This window comes from Solea solea, chromosome 10, assembly GCF_958295425.1.
Source record: "Solea solea chromosome 10, fSolSol10.1, whole genome shotgun sequence".
Classification (NCBI taxonomy): domain Eukaryota; kingdom Metazoa; phylum Chordata; class Actinopteri; order Pleuronectiformes; family Soleidae; genus Solea; species Solea solea.
Genome location: NC_081143.1, coordinates 3,647,206 through 3,664,319, shown reverse-complemented (window position 1 = coordinate 3,664,319; position 17,114 = coordinate 3,647,206). Strand labels below are relative to the sequence as shown.

The 17,114-nt window shown below is 41.6% G+C and overlaps 1 protein-coding gene across 3 annotated transcripts in view; it reads left to right on the top strand.

Moving 5' to 3' along the window:
* The first annotated feature begins 3,494 nt into the window (after positions 1 to 3,494).
* znf827 (zinc finger protein 827) overlaps positions 3,495 to 17,114 on the top strand; it is a 63,108-nt gene continuing 49,488 nt past the window's right edge. For all 3 annotated transcript variants that reach the window (XM_058639886.1, XM_058639885.1, XM_058639887.1), the window contains exon 1: positions 3,495 to 3,847. In XM_058639886.1, coding sequence (XP_058495869.1) covers positions 3,805 to 3,847 — 43 coding nt within the window. In that variant the 5' untranslated portion in view covers positions 3,495 to 3,804. The remainder of the gene's footprint in view (positions 3,848 to 17,114) is intronic.

Here is a 17,114-nt window from a genome sequence, read left to right as displayed (position 1 = left end):
CATATATGTGCCAACTGAGGACAAGAGCATAGAAGGCCAGAGGGCAAAAGGGGAGTGAACCACCTGCTTCTGTCACGCTGTCAGGATGAAGGCAGACGAGTGCAAATAGGGTGAAGTGTGTGTATGTGGAGGGGCTGGGTTGGTGGGGATATTGTGTAGGAGGAGGACAGGTGGCATGCAAGCCGGACAGCGTTGGCACAAGCCACCCCAGGATTTATCACTCAGCGACAGTCACGCCTGGGCAGAGGACAGATGTTTCTGTTTACCCCAGGGCAACATCTGACTGGCCGAGCCTAACGTTAGTCCAACCAGCCTAGCCTGCACAGGACTGGGCCTTAGAGAACAGGGGAAGATAGAGAAGCGGAGAAAAGAAAAAGAAACTGGAAGATGTTCTGTTTTGCCCCCAAGGCACATAAGCAACTTAGCTCATTTCTCTGCAGTCTGCTCCATTCTCCACTGAAGCACCTGAAACTCATTTAGCCCCTACTAACAATCGTGCCACTACAGGGAACCATTTTAATAAGTACTAATAATGCCTACTGACAATATGAGCTGTTTGCAAAGCAGGAAACCTGCACCAGTTATTGGGGAGTGAAACAAAACAACGCTAATTGAGCTTGAGTATATTCTACATCTTAGCCAAGTTAGAGCAGCAGTCACAAATGCACAGCACTTATTGCGGTGTTATTTGTGACCCATTCAGTGAAAGCCTTTTTGCATTAGAAAGTGTTCTGGCCGGGAAATCTGAGAGCTTCCACTGGTAATATAGCTGGAGCACCCATCCCTGGAGAAATGATGAATGACCTTTAGGTGCAACCCTGAGTTAGGTCGTGTCAGTGTTGCCATGGCTACTATCAGCAGACTGTCCTGTTGCCAGCATTACCTCAGCTGCCTGGCATTGTCGGGGTCAGGGAACAGGCTGCGACCTCCTCATGGTGATCAAACTCAACAAGGAAGAAAAAAAAACAGGAGTCACCCAGTGCTTACTCTTAAATGTTCCCTGGGAATTGTGCTACTGGATGTATAAGTTTTACATCTCTGATGATTTAGATCCGGAGTAAGTTAGACTGTTAAATTGAATTCAGTATTACATTACGTCTCGTGTCATTAATTAAACAGCTAATGTGGTGTAATAGGTACAAGATCAGAGGAGAATATCCGCAGCACTGGGTTGTAATTTAAAGTTTGCAAGTATAATCGTGCAACAAATGAAGAAACCTACACAACAAATACATTTACCTGCGATTTCATTAAGTAGCACTATCGAGAGCTGCTGCACTACAGCAGTTTAGTAGAATTCTAATACAACTGCCTTTGCCCTGAATGTAATAGACATGGTAACTGAGCCAGAAATGTCTCTGTATGCTCATGAAGTCCCCTTTTATGTATTTTTCAATTTGTTTCGAGCTTATCTGGGCACCGGCATTACATCTCTTACATATATAAGTATATGTCGGACATATACTTTTAAATAAATAGCACTCTCAGCTCTTAATTCAGGACACTAGTCCATCTGCAGGTGAGAAACACAGCTGTGTGTACACAAACACGAACAAACACACACACAAACACCCTCTCCAGTCTTTAACTGTAATGCATCCCATTGTAATATTCACAAGCCAACATTATCTCCTCCTGAAATGAAAGACCTAATGGGATGTCTTAATCATTTCATGCCAGAGATACAATGATATATAACTATTTTCTATTTGTGGAACATGTTTGTCCACTCTCCTCCTGATAGGCCCCATTTAATCATGTTGTTCTCTTTCCTAATTAGCAGAAATGCAAAGTGTCTTTGTCACCTGTGCACAGCCAAGAGCGCTAATTTGGGCTTTTCACTAATTGCCACGGTAACGAGCCTCCTGCGCCTCCGCTGGGGGTGGGTGGAAGGCATGGCAGGAGGAGGACTGGAGGATGGAAGGATGGAGGGATGAAGACACAGCTCTCCTCACACACGGCCGAGGTGTGAAAGAACACGGCAGGCCAACAGAATGCAGCCTGGAGGAGTCCAACAGCAGGGAGTGGGGGACAGCCTGCGCTGTGAAAAAGCCCCAACACCCAGCTGAGAGGGAGGAGGATTCAGCTCTGGCCAGTTTTGGTCTTTCAACTTTGATGAGGAGATGACTTCATTGGGTTAGATGGTTGCTGGACATGGTTCTGACACTGACACCTGTTATTAACCCCCACCTGATTATAATGCTGGTTCCCACACAATGCACTTCTTTTTTTTCCTGTTCTTTTAATAGACAAAAAGGTATAACTCAGCAGGCAGATTCTAAATTGGTGGCTTAACATGAGTAAAGCTGTGTTTGTGAGGAAAGGAGGTAGGAGTAGATGGTGAGGAAAATGAACCAAATACGTATAATACATCAGACATATGCGACGATGAGAGACGTTACTAGAATAGTCCAAATTAGAGCTTTTTATTATAACTGGTCTTCATGACACTGTTGTCAACTTTGCAACATCTACAGTACTGAGCACAAACATTAGATTGTTGTTTAAGCAGTGCTATAATGACCATACAGCATCATTATTTCTCAACTGCCTTATGGGAAACATGTAAATACTATTTATTTTCTGAAGTAATAGCTTCTAAAGGTTAAAGTGTAAGTGTATTTAGTGTGACCTACCCTTACACTTTAACAATAGCATGGCCCTGACTCTCTTAAAACCGGAGTGGAGCCCTTATTAATGTTATGACTGGATTAATACTGACTAAATTAACATCCTGTGTGTTTGTCCTACTATTTTATGAGGGGAAATATGTGCTGTGAGAAAAGTCAATGATCTATCTATCTATCTATCCATCTATCTATCTATCTATCTATCTATCTAGGCACATGTAGTAAATACATAAGTCAGTACATCTCAGCACATGGTCAATGTAAACATTTGTGAATTATCTGTTCAAATGAAGTCATTTTGTCAGCATTAATCCAATAATATTTATTTATTTCCGGGGTTCAAACTCTACCACAACGCTGTTTAAATAATTGTTCTTAATTAAAATTAAATATTTGGTTGTTACTGCAAATAGTCGTTTTTTTTCTCCATGTTCCTGTGTTTTACATAATTTCACAGCGGTTAGCAGTGAGGTGTGCATCCATGTGTGCATCATTTGCATAAATTACCACCGTCACACGTGTATTTTTTATTTATATATTAATTTCATTTTTATTTTTTTTTTAGGTGGAATTAAATGGGTTCTGTTAATGTATTGCGACTCCATCAGTGTGGTCTCGACGCGGAATTACACGAAACCAAATGCTCTTTGCTTCATTTTTTTTTCTTTTTTTCCTCTCAAATACATTTTCTTTTCAGCAGAACACACTGAAAGCTTAGGGGCACCTTGTCCGTGCGCGCTGCTTCTCGAGGGCGAGCTCCTCAAATGTGTGCGTGCACGCCATAGTGTGTGTCTGTGTGAGTGTGTGTGTGAGAGTGAGAGAGAGAAGGAGAGTGCGCGTGTGTGTGTGTGTGTGTGGGGGGGGTGTTGCGCGCGCGCGCGCGTGTCTGCTCTGCTGTTGCTGCCCTTTGATCCCTGCATTAGTGTTAGTTAGGGGCTCGGAGACACACTTGCACCGAGAGCAGCCATAGTCAAGACAAGGCAACAACAACAGCGGCAGCGGCGGCACCTCCTCCGCCTGTGTTCCTATTCCCCCAACAATACACTTTAAACCGAGCAAAGCCAGGTGCACGACCAAGTCCCTACCATCACTGGCGCCTCCAGTCTCAATGGGAAAAACCTTTTTTCTCCTTATCCCCAAACAAGGACGAGAATGTGATTAAAAACGGGGGAAAATGCCAAGGAGGAAGCAGGAGCAACCCAAGCGCCTGCCTTCACGTAAGTCGTCCGCTCGATTTGTGCCATTTTAACGGCTCCGTGTGTCTTTTGCGCAGTAGTTTAGGGTTAAAGAGGTGAAACAGACAAAAGGCTCGGCGTAGGTTATTTCTCCCTTTTTTTTGAGGTCCGAGCGAGGCAGCCATGTTGTTGGCGATGGGCAACGTTAGCTAGGCAGTATGTGGATCAATGATACGTGGCTTTATTATTAAGAGTAAAAACCCGACGAAAGGTCCGGTTCCGCTTAAAGGTTGCGGTCAGTTGTCATATCTGTCGGTTGTGTGTGAGTGTGTGGTGAATAATGGCCGAGCGTTTTCAGTCAGAGGGGTTCGCCTCTGCTGGGTCGCTTTTCGGTTAGAAAGGGGAGGATCTGGGAGTCTGGCCGCAATAAAATGAAGGGTCAGTCGGATCAGACAAGCCAGACTCTGGCTGCCCGTACCCTTGTGTTCCTAGTTAGCAATAGCGCTATCTAGCAACGCTCGCTAAACTTCATTTCCTCGCCAGTAAACGTCCAACTTTCACCTCGTAGTTTTGGTTCTCGAGCCGAATTCGTTCGCGCTTGTTTGTCGACGACTTTAAAAAGTGTGTAGAGTTTTTCCCCCCCACCACTAAAGCCAGTGTATTTGTCTCTACCCCTCCCAGTCTGCATGCAGGCTATGTGAGAGCCATGGTCGGTCACCTGAAGTTCAGGGTTTTTCCCCCTTTCCTTCCCTGTGCAGCCATTCATTGCAGACAGACTCGATCAATAACGCGGTTATAGGAGGGAAGCGACACATATGCTCGAAATAACGGCGCGTCTCAGCAGAAATCTAACATAAATGTTCATGCTTTTCATTTCTGAAGGAGGCTGGCTTACTTTTGTTTTTTGTTTTTTTACATCTGACCCTCCGTGTCTTGGATGTCCGTATTCTGTTTTTTATCAGTCCAAATAATGAAAAGCTGCAGTAACACACTCTCGCCACCAGAGGATTGCTTGTATGGCACTAGGCACTGACAATGATTATTAAAGGAGTAATCGAAAAGTGACTTTTTTTTTGCTTTTGATCGTCATGTCTGCTCATTACATGCGTAAGCAAACGGCTCACTTTGTCACCCTGGTATGCAAATGTCATGAATAACTGAGTGATTCATGTTTACATCAATGATGGCTTCATGCATTTATCTCATGACACTCGTGTTTTTTATTTCTCAAATGTCAGGCCATGCCAGCTGTTCATTATTAGTGCACAAGACCCTGAAAGTGCTTTAATTTCCTCACTTTACTGACGTACACCTTTTATTTAAAGTTGCAAATGGTTTGCAGAATGAATGAGGTCTGACACCTGTCTGACATTATCAAAACACTAATTAAATCTAATGCGTATGAGTAATTACACATTATACACAAATGCACTTCTTTATATGTTGATGATAATTTTCCCTGATCCCATAGCTCAAGTGTTTGACCTAGGGTTGAACTTGGGAAATTGCCATGGTTTGCTGGGAGGCATAGAGGTGGAGACTGGTTGACAGTCAGTGCAGTGACTGAGTGAATCTTTCACTCACTCAATGTGATTGTGTGTCCATGGCAATGGGATGTTTGGATGTGAACCCATGCTAATATGCTGCATAGAGAACATTTATATAAGCCACATGGTTAGGTTGCACAGTGCAGGGTCATGGCAATGTTTTGCGACAGCATTCTAATTCAGTCTCGTTTTTATTTAAAGATTTACTCTTCAAAACTCTTTCTCGGATTTTGTACACATTGGGCGTGTTGAAAATAAAGGTTTTTAAGATGCATTGCGATGTGTACATGGACAATTCGGTGCAGTGGCAGCACATAATCGATAATGGCCACCAAATGTTGCTTGTTGATTAACGTTGCCATGATAATTGTAATTGAATTAAGAAATAATTGACTATCCACAGCCTTAATACAGTTCGGTGCAAAATATTTCCCACTGAAAGTTGTACACGTTGACCTTCATCCAACATAAGTTACCATCATGTCACCCCATAGGAATGTGTGTACAATATGAGATATATCTGTGACAAAATTCAAACCAATTGTATTTTCTTGTTTAATAGCCAACATGTTTTAGCACTGAGCAAGTTGCAATTGATTATTCATTACAGCATCACCTCTTAGATTCATTTTCACAACCAATATTTCTTTTTAAAAAGACAAGTTCTGGATTATAATAAGAATTTCTCCGGGCAGACTTTTATTTTTTCTTTCCACTTGCTGGTCTGAATGAATGTAAAGTTAGACAATGAAAAACTGTCTGACTCTGGCCTCCGTGTGCTTTAAAAGTTACACAGTTGAGGGGCGAAAGTGTATTTTCAGCAAAAGCATTATTATACTGTCTGAATCAGTCAAACGTAAAGTCCAATATTTTCTTTCCTTTGGACGTAAAAAAAAAATGCAAACTAAGCCCATGTCAAGTATTTAGTTTAACCACTGAGTAAATGGTCTGCAACCAAAATATTCTTCACCCACATATCTTAAAATCACGTCCTTCTATGTAGTCTTTGTAATGGAGCACCGTTGTGCCTGTGTTCATGGGTTTAAATGAAAGCCTTTTCTGATTTAGGAATTGTTTCTTCCTCAGTCAACAAACTGTCAAAAAAGTATGAATTTGTCAGAGGCTTTTTGCGCTTGTTTTGGATCTTCCCACTGAAGAGTGGAAGTGTCACCTCATGCCATTCTCTGTCAGTCTGTGAGTTATCATTATTCAGCCAACAACACCCTGGTGGTGTGCCAGCCAACAAGCACAATATCGAGCTTCAAATCTCTTCATCTGTGGTGAAAAAGGGCAAGCTAATACACCGGCTTTAATATGGGAGGTGCTTTATCTTAGCACAGACCCAGATATATGGGTTGTAAAGCCTAGTATGAACTATCCCATTGTCTGTGGCCCAGCTTGTGAGAGGTGACTACTCTTTTAAGTGTGTGTGCACGGCACGCACATGTGAAAGTGAACACATAACCTTTTTTGTTTGTGTGTGTGTGTGTGTGTGTCTCTGGGTACATAATCTGGCGATGGAGGTCACAGTACAGTATGGCGCCTTCACTTTGACAAGTAAACATGACCTTTGGTGTCACAATGGAAACTGCCATTCTTTATGACCTTGCTGTGAGTTATTGTTTGTGTAATTTTGGTGGCTTATTATTCACTATTACATCTTAAAATGTGTGTGAGTGTTTTATTTTATCAGTGACTTTATGTCTTTTAGGACTGACTTAAATATTTAGTATTGGTTTAGTACATTCTCAACCAAAATGTTCCTATAATAAGCGCAATGTGGAAGAATAACTTACATTGAGCATAAGTATGTTAAAGACTGAATGAGAGTCCATATCAACAAAAGCACAAGTGTACAGGGAGGAACGCTTATTTTGCTCCCTCCTCCCGTCCATCTTCATTTATAATGGAGAGATCTCAAACATTTTTAGACTGAAATCCGCTCCTCTTCATCAGCCAATAGCTGACTGACTGGGTGGCTCTGTACCTTACTGTAATGGTGGGTCACTGGCTCTCTTCCACTTGCTATGATTATAATGACCTTGGTGGGGCTGGGGCTTGAAAACATTGGATGAAGGGGAAAGGAAAATGAGAGGAGGTTTCAATTTCGCTCTTGGCATAACATTTTTGGAGGAATTTCTGCCAAGAATCCCCCACCTCACCACTGCCATGTCCCCCCTCAAGTTAATGTGGCTTGGGTGCTCTGGCATTGTCTGGCAAGTGGAGCTCCAATAAGCGAATAATGATACACAGGCTTTAACTTGGAAATGAATTAAAGGGCAAGGGAAGGTGGTGAATATCGCTCTCATAGTACACTATCATAAAGAGCTAGGAAATCTGCTGTCGATGAAGATTCATATTCAGTGAACAGACAAGGCTCTACCTCAGAAAACACAGGCTGATGAAGAATGAAGATTTGACAGGCCGGGTTTGAAAGATGCAGCTAACCTTCAGGACACAGCACAATACTTACCGTGTACACAAAAGTTAACCTCCTTTCATACTGAAGAAAGGTGATTGATTGCCAGGGCAGTGATTAGTCTCAGGCTTTACATGACTGAGAAGTTAATATTTTCAATTGTTGACAAGTTGTGGGTGTGTTTGTGTGTGTTACCTAAGAATGAAATGTTAAATTCAAACATCCTCAAATCATTATTTTGTCTACGAAGAAATAGGAAGTGTAACCAAAAGAATTTGAATTGACCGAGCATCAGGGCAGATCCCTCTGTGCTGGCCAAATGTATTGGATGTCACAACCAAAACTTTTGATTCACCTTTGGTTACATTCATCATGTAGGACCTGCTGAATGTAGCTAATAAGCAGAACTACTCATTGGTACCTATTCAGCTTTAAATTTACATTTTTGATGGAACGGGACTGATTCGATTTTCTTACACTGACCGCACATGACTAATGGCGTGTCTCTGAATTATCCGTACAAGTCCTTAAATAAGTAGTGGTAATATAGCATTGGCATAGGAAATGCAAAGTGAGACTACTCCTGTAAATATACATTTGGTACTGGCAAGTATCCACAATAAGTCGATTTTGTGTCACATTTTTAACACTAGCATTATTTTAGACAATACAGACTTTTTAGTTGTGTATCTGTGTAACTGTTGATTGACTGATGGTTGACTGTAGGCTAAAGTATGCTTGTCAGTTTAGCCCTACCCATCTACATGGCTTAGTCTTGAACATGACTTAATATTAAGATCCCTTTTGAGTTACTACATGCAGGGCAGCAAATAGTGGACTTGACAAAACCTGTATGGCTACATTGCTCAACCCCAGTCAGTGCAAGCTTTGTCATACTACCTTTCTTTTTTGGTTTCATTAAATATATATGTTCCAGTTTAATTACCAGGCCTACATTGTTTTTATTATAATCAGGTCAGTTTATTTGTGTTGAATGACACAGGGACATACTACTACGGAGAAAAAGAAAACAATTAAATGGAGATATTACTTTAAAAAAGCAAGTGATAAACTTTAAATATAAAAACTACCCACCAAGAAGAAATACTGTCTCTTTTCAGACAAAAAACAAGCATAGCTTATATTGCCTTGGCTTGTTCTTGTCCTAATTTTTGTCATTTAATATGTTACTTTTTGCCATGTTCATGCCGTAGTCTTCCTCTCTTGTCTAATTACCTCTTTTCCCATATGGCTTCCCTTCCATAAGCCACACTTTGATTGATGTAGTCCTTTCAATTTCCTCTGTGCATCAGAAAAATGTAAACATAATGTCAGTTGATGCTTCCATGAAAATATTACTGACCTCCATTAGAATATTCTTACAGTAAAAATTAAAATGTATAGGGTTTGCACTTTCCACAAACTGAAGTCTTTTTAAAATTACCTACGTTACAAATTTGCACAGTATATAGAACATTTGTTGTTATCATGATATCAACATGAGCAAAATCCATATATAGCAAATGATGCACACGCTAGTTTTGTTTTTGCCAAGAACTTGCATGAATCCACAATATGGTGGCCTAGCACACTTAACTTAAACCCCTCTAATCCCGCAACACCCTCTTACCCATGTTTTTTATTTAGAGTAGCAGAAAGTGTTTTAATTTGGGCATTAAAATGTTCAATAAAACCATGTTGTTGTAATGGAAATAATGCATTTAATTTACTATGTAAGCAGTGAACCGTCACGTGACTCAAGTTTCTTCCATGTTGGCAGTAAAAGCTTTTGCAAAAATGAACGGCGCCGGTGCCAGTTTCAAGCCGTCAGAGTTCACTGCGCACTTTAAATCCACAGAGATCGGGCAATATATTGCAGAATCTGACAGAGTGAATATATCTGACCCTTAAAATGCCCCTGGATGCTTTTCACCAGTATGGAAACAGCCAGAGCAGACATTATTTCAGACCTGCATTAAACTGACGTCTTCAACTTTGTCATAAACTTTCCCTCATTCTACTTTGGAGATCACTTACACAGCACAACAAAAGCATGTGAAATAAACAAGATCTTTAAGTTAGTAGGAGTTGGATGTGGTACCTGATTAGAAGAGATCATTACACAAGTGGAATCCATTGCCTATGGGTTCCCATTGCTCTGTCTTCTAAGCTCGCTTTGAGTGCATATTATGACCGTGATCCAACTGTGCTGCTTCTTTCAGGATCTTTGATCTAGTTACTTGTCCCCCATTGGTTTGTCACAACAGCTATCCATCTTCACTTAGACATGATCTAAGAACCACTGTGTTGAGTCATAAAAAAGTACTTCACCCACATTAAAGCGGCTATGCCAGTGATCAGAGAAGTTATTGGTATTTGCAGCATCACAGAGTCAAATTATTTCACAACCTTTATACACCTTTTGGAAAAGTACTGTTTGGTGGTCGGAGGTGGATTACAGCCAAAAATGAGTGGTATCTTATCCAGACATTTTTTAATTTTCAGCTGTCAAATGTATTTGCCAGGGTGGACGAGCAAATAGATTTGTCCTCTCCTCACTGTCTACAAAAACCTCTCGTCAGTGACAAGTCGATAAGGTTTAATATTGATAATTGAGTGTAAATGCTATAGGCATGGTGTTTCTTAGGAGTTTCTAATAGCATTTTTCAAGGTTTTTCTTCATAAATGGTAAAGCATCATGAATGTGAGATGTAGAGCGGGAGCTCACATTCAGAGTTTCATTTACCTAGTGTTGGGTGACGAACTTGACATTTTCTTTAAAGCCAAAAACAGTGACTTAGAAAAGTTGGGATTTCCCAGTGTAGTTTGTAGGGATGCAACAATATCCTGTATTTTACCGAACCGTTCGATGTGCCCTGTTCAGTTCAATACACAACGGCAAACAACGGTATTTCGATACGTATCGGCCCGTCACAAAGCGTTATCAAAACTTTGTACAGCCGTGAATGCTGTGTGATTAGATCCACTCAGGAGCAGAGACAGGAGAGCAGCGCTGCACTGTTCAGGCTCAGTGCTCTGCTCTTGCCAATCCGAAAGTCCCTGAATATCCCCGGAGCCAATCAGTGCTCCACATGCAAATATTGAGCACTGCCTGAACAGTGCAGAAACAATGACGAGTGAATGAGACTTCGAAAAAAGAAAGTTTGCAGAGGCACCGTCTTCGTTTAAGCATTTGTGTGCTTTTTTGTTTGCAGTTAAATTTGATCTGATAGTGCACCATTGTTTAAATAAAGTTTTGTGTTTTGATTATATCTGTGCTTTTAATTATTTTTACATTGCAATATTGCCTTTGCTAGAGTAGTTTTTCATTAAGATATCAAAACTGTACCGTTACCCAAAAAACCATGATGCATACCGAACCGTGGGAAAACTGTACCGTTGCATCCCTAGTAGTTTGTAGCTATTTTTATTTTTTTGTCAACACTGTCTGTTTTTAACATTTAGTTTGTGCTGTTTTATGTAGATATTCAGCTGTAAACAGTAGGCTAAGTGGTAAACAGTTGAGGTTATTTAATTAATAATGTAGTAGATTAACAGTGTGTATTTCACACAGCCCTGCATTAAAAAACCTTAATTGAACACACTGCATTCAACATTAAAATACTGTCTCTTTATAGTTTTTATTACTTGTCTCTTTGGATTAAAAAAATACAACTCACAAACTGAGACAGTCATGTATTGAAGTGATGAATCAAGTTGAAAACATCTTTTTCATCTTGTTCAGTGTCTGATTGCAAATTACATAATTCTGCGTCTAATAAGTTCAAAGTACTTTCCCTGAGATGAGAATCCTCTGTATCACAGAGTCTGCTAACAGCAGTTGTCCTTGTACCTCCAGTCCAGTACCTGCCTGTCTGCCTGGTCTCAATCAGAACCCTCTCTTTGTGGAATGGAGGTGCCTCAGCCTTGGTAACGATTTTTCCCATGTTGACAAGTCACAACATGGAGATCTACAGCTCGGAGAGCAGCCCTTTGGCTACGCAGGGTCCTGCTTGCACTGAGTAATAGCAATCTCACAGGAGTAGCAGGCTTTCAGCTGGCAGCAGTTCATACGGAACAGCTCGCTGGTGCAGCTGGGAAAGACGGAGCAGAGTGGAGAGGGAGAGAGAAGCTGGTGGTGGTAGCAGTGGAGATGGAGGGAGGGAGGGAGGGAGGAAGTGGAGAGGAAGAGCTGTTAAGAGCTTTGGGCGGTTTCTCTGTTGTTGTACCACACAAGTGCATCCAGGCCCTGCAGGACAAGCCTTTAACAGGCATGAGGGATGGAGAGCATGAGAGGAGAAGAAGAGGAGGAGGAGGAGGAGGAGGAGGAGGAGGCGGTGGCGTTGGAGGAGGCGGTGGTCTGGGGTGCTGAAGCCGGCCAGTCGTGCCAGACGCCTGCTTCTAAACAGGGATGTGATTTATTGCTGGTCTGTATCACACGTTTTACTCCTAGAAAGACACTAAAATTACATTGTAGAGATAAAGAACTTCCTCAATTGACTTAGAGAAAAGATGTTTGCCTGTGGCCTGTGAAGAAAGAAGAAAGTTTGGAACATGTGGTACATCTGTAAGTAGTCGATGAAACAGGGCAGTTTTGGCACCAGGTGCCATTTGATTTTCCACTTTTGGGAATGGATTCCTGCTTATTGCTTTTTACCTGTCCTTGCAAATGTAGCCCTTTTAAAATATTATACGTTGAATTTCCGTGAAACAGGATATCAGTGTTTATTTTCCTAGGGGGCTTAAAATGGCTTTTGGCCAACACATTGATCTTTGTCACTCTTGCTGAATGCACTCTGCACAGAAAAGTGGTATGAGATGACCTCACATCCTGTGTGGGTAGAGGAGGGCAGCAGGCCTCTCACACATGCACATTCTGACTTTCTCTCGAGCAAAAGCCTGGCTCTAGTTAGCCTTTAGTGCACTGGCCAGGCTAACCCCTCTTTTCCTTTTGGTGTGAAAGTGTTTCCACATTGCACATTTATGCAGTCAAAGGCAAAGGACAGGCTAATACCTTTAACTAGCCAGGCTAACTGCTCTGTGTCTGCAGCTTTCTGGGACGTCGGCTCAGTTTTATAGGGAAATTAAAAGTAGAGAGAAGGAGGGGGGTTGTTACAGACACAGGATAGTTGGACCATAAGGCAGTGACAGCTCTCTAGGGAAACAATATATCACCTCTAAAAGGAGAGTGGAGGTGTTTGGCGGCGGGACAAAAATCCAGAGAAGTTAAAATCATTGATGTGATGTCATCTCTGAGAAAGCCATTGTCACTGAGGTTATTTATGATGCTGAAAATTCCGGTGAGTGTCTTGACTAATTCAGTGTTGCAGAGTAGACCTCCCCATTTGCACAGTGCGATTGTGTCTTTTAAATTAACAATAAGATTCATGATCTTTCATTGTTTACGAAGGTCAATTGGTAATTTGGTCACTAAATTTTACCCTTAAGATACTGATGTCATTGGTGTCTGAATTAGCATGCATGCTACATATTTATGTAGGGATGCATGTAGTAAGCTACAGGAACTGAATCAGATGGCTCAGCTCATTATTACCTGTATGTATCCCTCACCACGAGTGTTTTGAATGGAGCCATGTTGGTTTAGATTGCCAGGTCATTACTCCCTCATACTCTATAGAGGAGTGGTCAGCGGCACGTGCATTTGCACTTCCTCCAGAAGGTTTTCTAGATTAGCACAAATCCTCCCAGAAAGACCATTTAAAACCCCCATTTGGCACACAGAGCCAGACTTTCAGCTCATAGCTGGCCAACGACTTCCATCCCCCCTTCCACATCTCATTATTTTTATTTTTTTTGTCATCCCACCACCTTTTGGATCTCAGAGCTGAGCCCCATGTACATTTGGACAGGGCAGTGTAATTGTTTGGAAACTCAGTTCTGTCATTTGCATGTAGCAAGCAGCCACTTTTCCAGTTTCAGTGGTTTGACCTTGTTGTACCTGCCAGCCAGAAATGAGATCATCAGAAGAGTAGACGGGAAGCTGACATCTCTCCTCCACCTACCCATGGCTTTAAGTGATGGTTGTCATAGCAATCATTATGCCACAGAACAGACTCAGTGGGTGAAGGATGGCTTTGAATGCGGCAGCCTTGGGTCACAACCTGGTTATGACAGAACAAATAGACCTTTGAGGGTTGGTTGCAAACCACTGTCTGCACAAAGTAAACAGCCGCATACATCGCATGTCAGGCTTGTATAGATTTTAGGTCCAGATTGAAATTACTGCGGGAATATCGCTTTTTAAATCTAGAAGAAAGCAAAGCAGGTATTGATATTACTCAGAGAGAAAGAGCAGCATGAGGCGAACAATACCTCTCATTCCCATCAGCTGCCCTGGCCAGCATTTAACATGGAGATTGGAAACGGAATAAGCTCTCCCCCATTCTCCCTGGACCTGCATGTAAATGAGGTTAGCGGTTAGCATTTCCTGCTGTGCCACAGCAATTCTTCTCCCTCTCTTGCTCCTTCTTTTCCTTTTTTTTTTTTTTTTTTTTTTTAAATAATGGCCTGAAAGTGCTCCCCCTTTCCTGGGACAGGGGCCGGGACCAATCCTGATTAGTGTCCCCGTTTTAAGTGACAGGCTAAAATCCAAACAGGCACCGACGTGGGTGCCTCTGCCAAACAGCCGTCAAACCAATACCACCATTAAAAACGTACCCCCTACCCCCACCCCCCACCAGCACCTCCTCCCCACTTCTCAAGATTTCCTCCCGCTTTCGTCGCTCTTGCTCTTCAGCTCATTCTTCCCTGCTGTCCTCTCAGACTATCTCTAATAGACACTGCCTCTTTCGTTATGCCACACTGTCCCTTTACACACATACATGCTCATATAGAATTACCTCTTACCCCACACCTCCTAGTGACCATTTCTTTGTATCCCCGGGTTGACTGGCTGCTATAGAACCAAGTGTCCCTTTTGCCAGTAGGGTGATTTACAAACAATACATGGACACTATACACACTCCCACCCTCCTACTCTCTTTTGCTTCTCTTCCACAGACACACAATCACCTCTGTGAGCAGCTTGAGCATGCTAGAAAACTACGCAGCAGGGTGATGGCCTGTTCTTTTTGCACTTGTTTCAAAGAATGTACCCTGTCTTTTGAGAATGCTAGCACGATTTCCATGTTGCAGTTGAATGAGTTCACTTTGTCAGCTGTAAGAATAATTGACCTTACTAGTATTTCAGCAGCCTTGTGATTAGTAGCTTTCAAAACCACATAACACAGTAATCTGAGCTGTACTTATTTTTGTGTAACAATTTTGCCTGATTTGTGTTTTGTTGAGTAGTGCTCTTTCATTGTCCCCGATATTTCCAGAAATTGTCAAACTAGAGAAAACGTAGTAATGCTAGCTTTTTGTTGTATGTCCCTCTTTGTGCATTTGCCAATGCTGTTGTTGTCTTGTGCGCTTAGTGGTCTTGACTGCCTTGTTATCCCATCCCATTTTATCCAATTAAGCCCAAAGGCACACTCTCAAAAAACTTTTGTAAAATCGAATAATTGCCTAAATCCCCCTGCACCCAAAACTGAGGGTTTCTTAAGGCTTGTACAGCTCAACTCCTTTCCCCTTCTAGGAAGCCTTGCTATTTCAAAACATTTAAAAAAAACCCACATTGTGAAGAATTACTAAAAAACATTATTATTATTTTTAATGTCATAGGTATTGATTAAAAGGAAACTTAAACCTATTTAAGTGTTTGCTGTTTACCTATACTGATGAATTATAGGCATGATTTAAATCAGATGCAGATACCCACATGGTTTCTCATGTTAGTGCTGGAAGTCTATTGGTTAAAAATAAAATGACACAAGAATACTCAAGTAAATATTTTAGTACTAGGCTGTCATTCGTCTCAGCATCTTAAACCAAACATGTATGGCTATTATTTTACATGCAGTTGAATATCTGATTTTATTATCCCACTTTTAGATGTGTTTTAAATATGTATAATAATAGTGGAAAATTAAGTAACACTTTGTTTAAAGCAGAAAAGGCTGGAAATGTCTCAAGCATGTGTTGAGGCTGCAATAATACATCTTACTGACCACAACTCACTCATCTGTTGTGGTGTAAGCCCTGTTTCCACCAAGTTCACTTTGCAGGTCCACAATCATGTGCATTTCCATTGTCAAACATGAAAACTTTCAAAAGGTACCAAAATAACCAATCTGTACCATCGGGCGTTTTGGCTCCTGTTCTTTGGGTTCCAAATGATGCGTCCATGTTTATAGTGCACTGGCTCGCGCACACACACAGTGCTTTGCTGGTTTGACACTTTGGCACTGTCTTCTTGGTGCCAAATATCCCGCCTTTTCATGTTATCGTTTGATAAAGGCTGCACACATTGTGCGTGGTCAGGAAGGCCAGACAAATCAGCTGTCAGTCTGTGGGGGCGTGTGTGTATGAGTGTGAGAGAGAGAAGTGCATGGGCAGGGAGATGAATGAATGGAACAATGTGTTGTGTTATTAAAAGAAGAAGAAGAAGAAGGAATCAATTTGTGGCGACAATGTATGGGAAGCTCTGAATTCCATCGTTTTGCCTCTGACAAACACAGGAACCCTGTGTATAAAGATCCCCTCAGTTACATAGCCACACACACACAAATCAAAAGAAAATATCTCCAGCAACAGGCAGACCGCAAAGTCCCACAAAGTGTATTATTATTTTTTTTTATCCTTTGTGCACCAGATGTAGAGAAACATTACTACACCATGACACATTTCTGGGTGTCATTGTTGTAGAGGTGAGTTTGCATGAATTTTGACTGGTCCCCACTGCAACAGTAGTACTTGTATGTATGTGTGTGTGTGTGTGTGTGTGTCAGAGCGCACCGGGAATAGAGACGCAGTGGATCGAAATGAACTATCGTATGATGTCGGCTCAGACACCACACTAGTTGGTCCACATCGTGTTCAACAGGCCACAACGATGAAACATGTGTGAGGAAACTCTGCACAATGTATTACTGTAATGGAAAAATTTGGCACATCTGTATGATGCATGGACAGAATGTTTGATGTGTCCCTGTTTAGATTTTAATGCTTCAGGGATGCAGAATACATACCAAACAGCACATCATTTCACCGCAAAAAAAGAGTCCTGCACCTGGACATTATTTAAATAATTAGCTAAAAAAAAATATCAAGATATAACTTTTGGTTCGTAACGCCCAGCTTTTCTATGCCGTAAGCATCTTGATCACATTTAGCTGCCATTGATAATTATTAGGTACAAATTCCTTTTTGTTAACAAGATGTCACCAAGTCTTTTAAAATTTGATCAGGCTTGGTCAGGCTGACATGTCGGGGTCCTTTGACT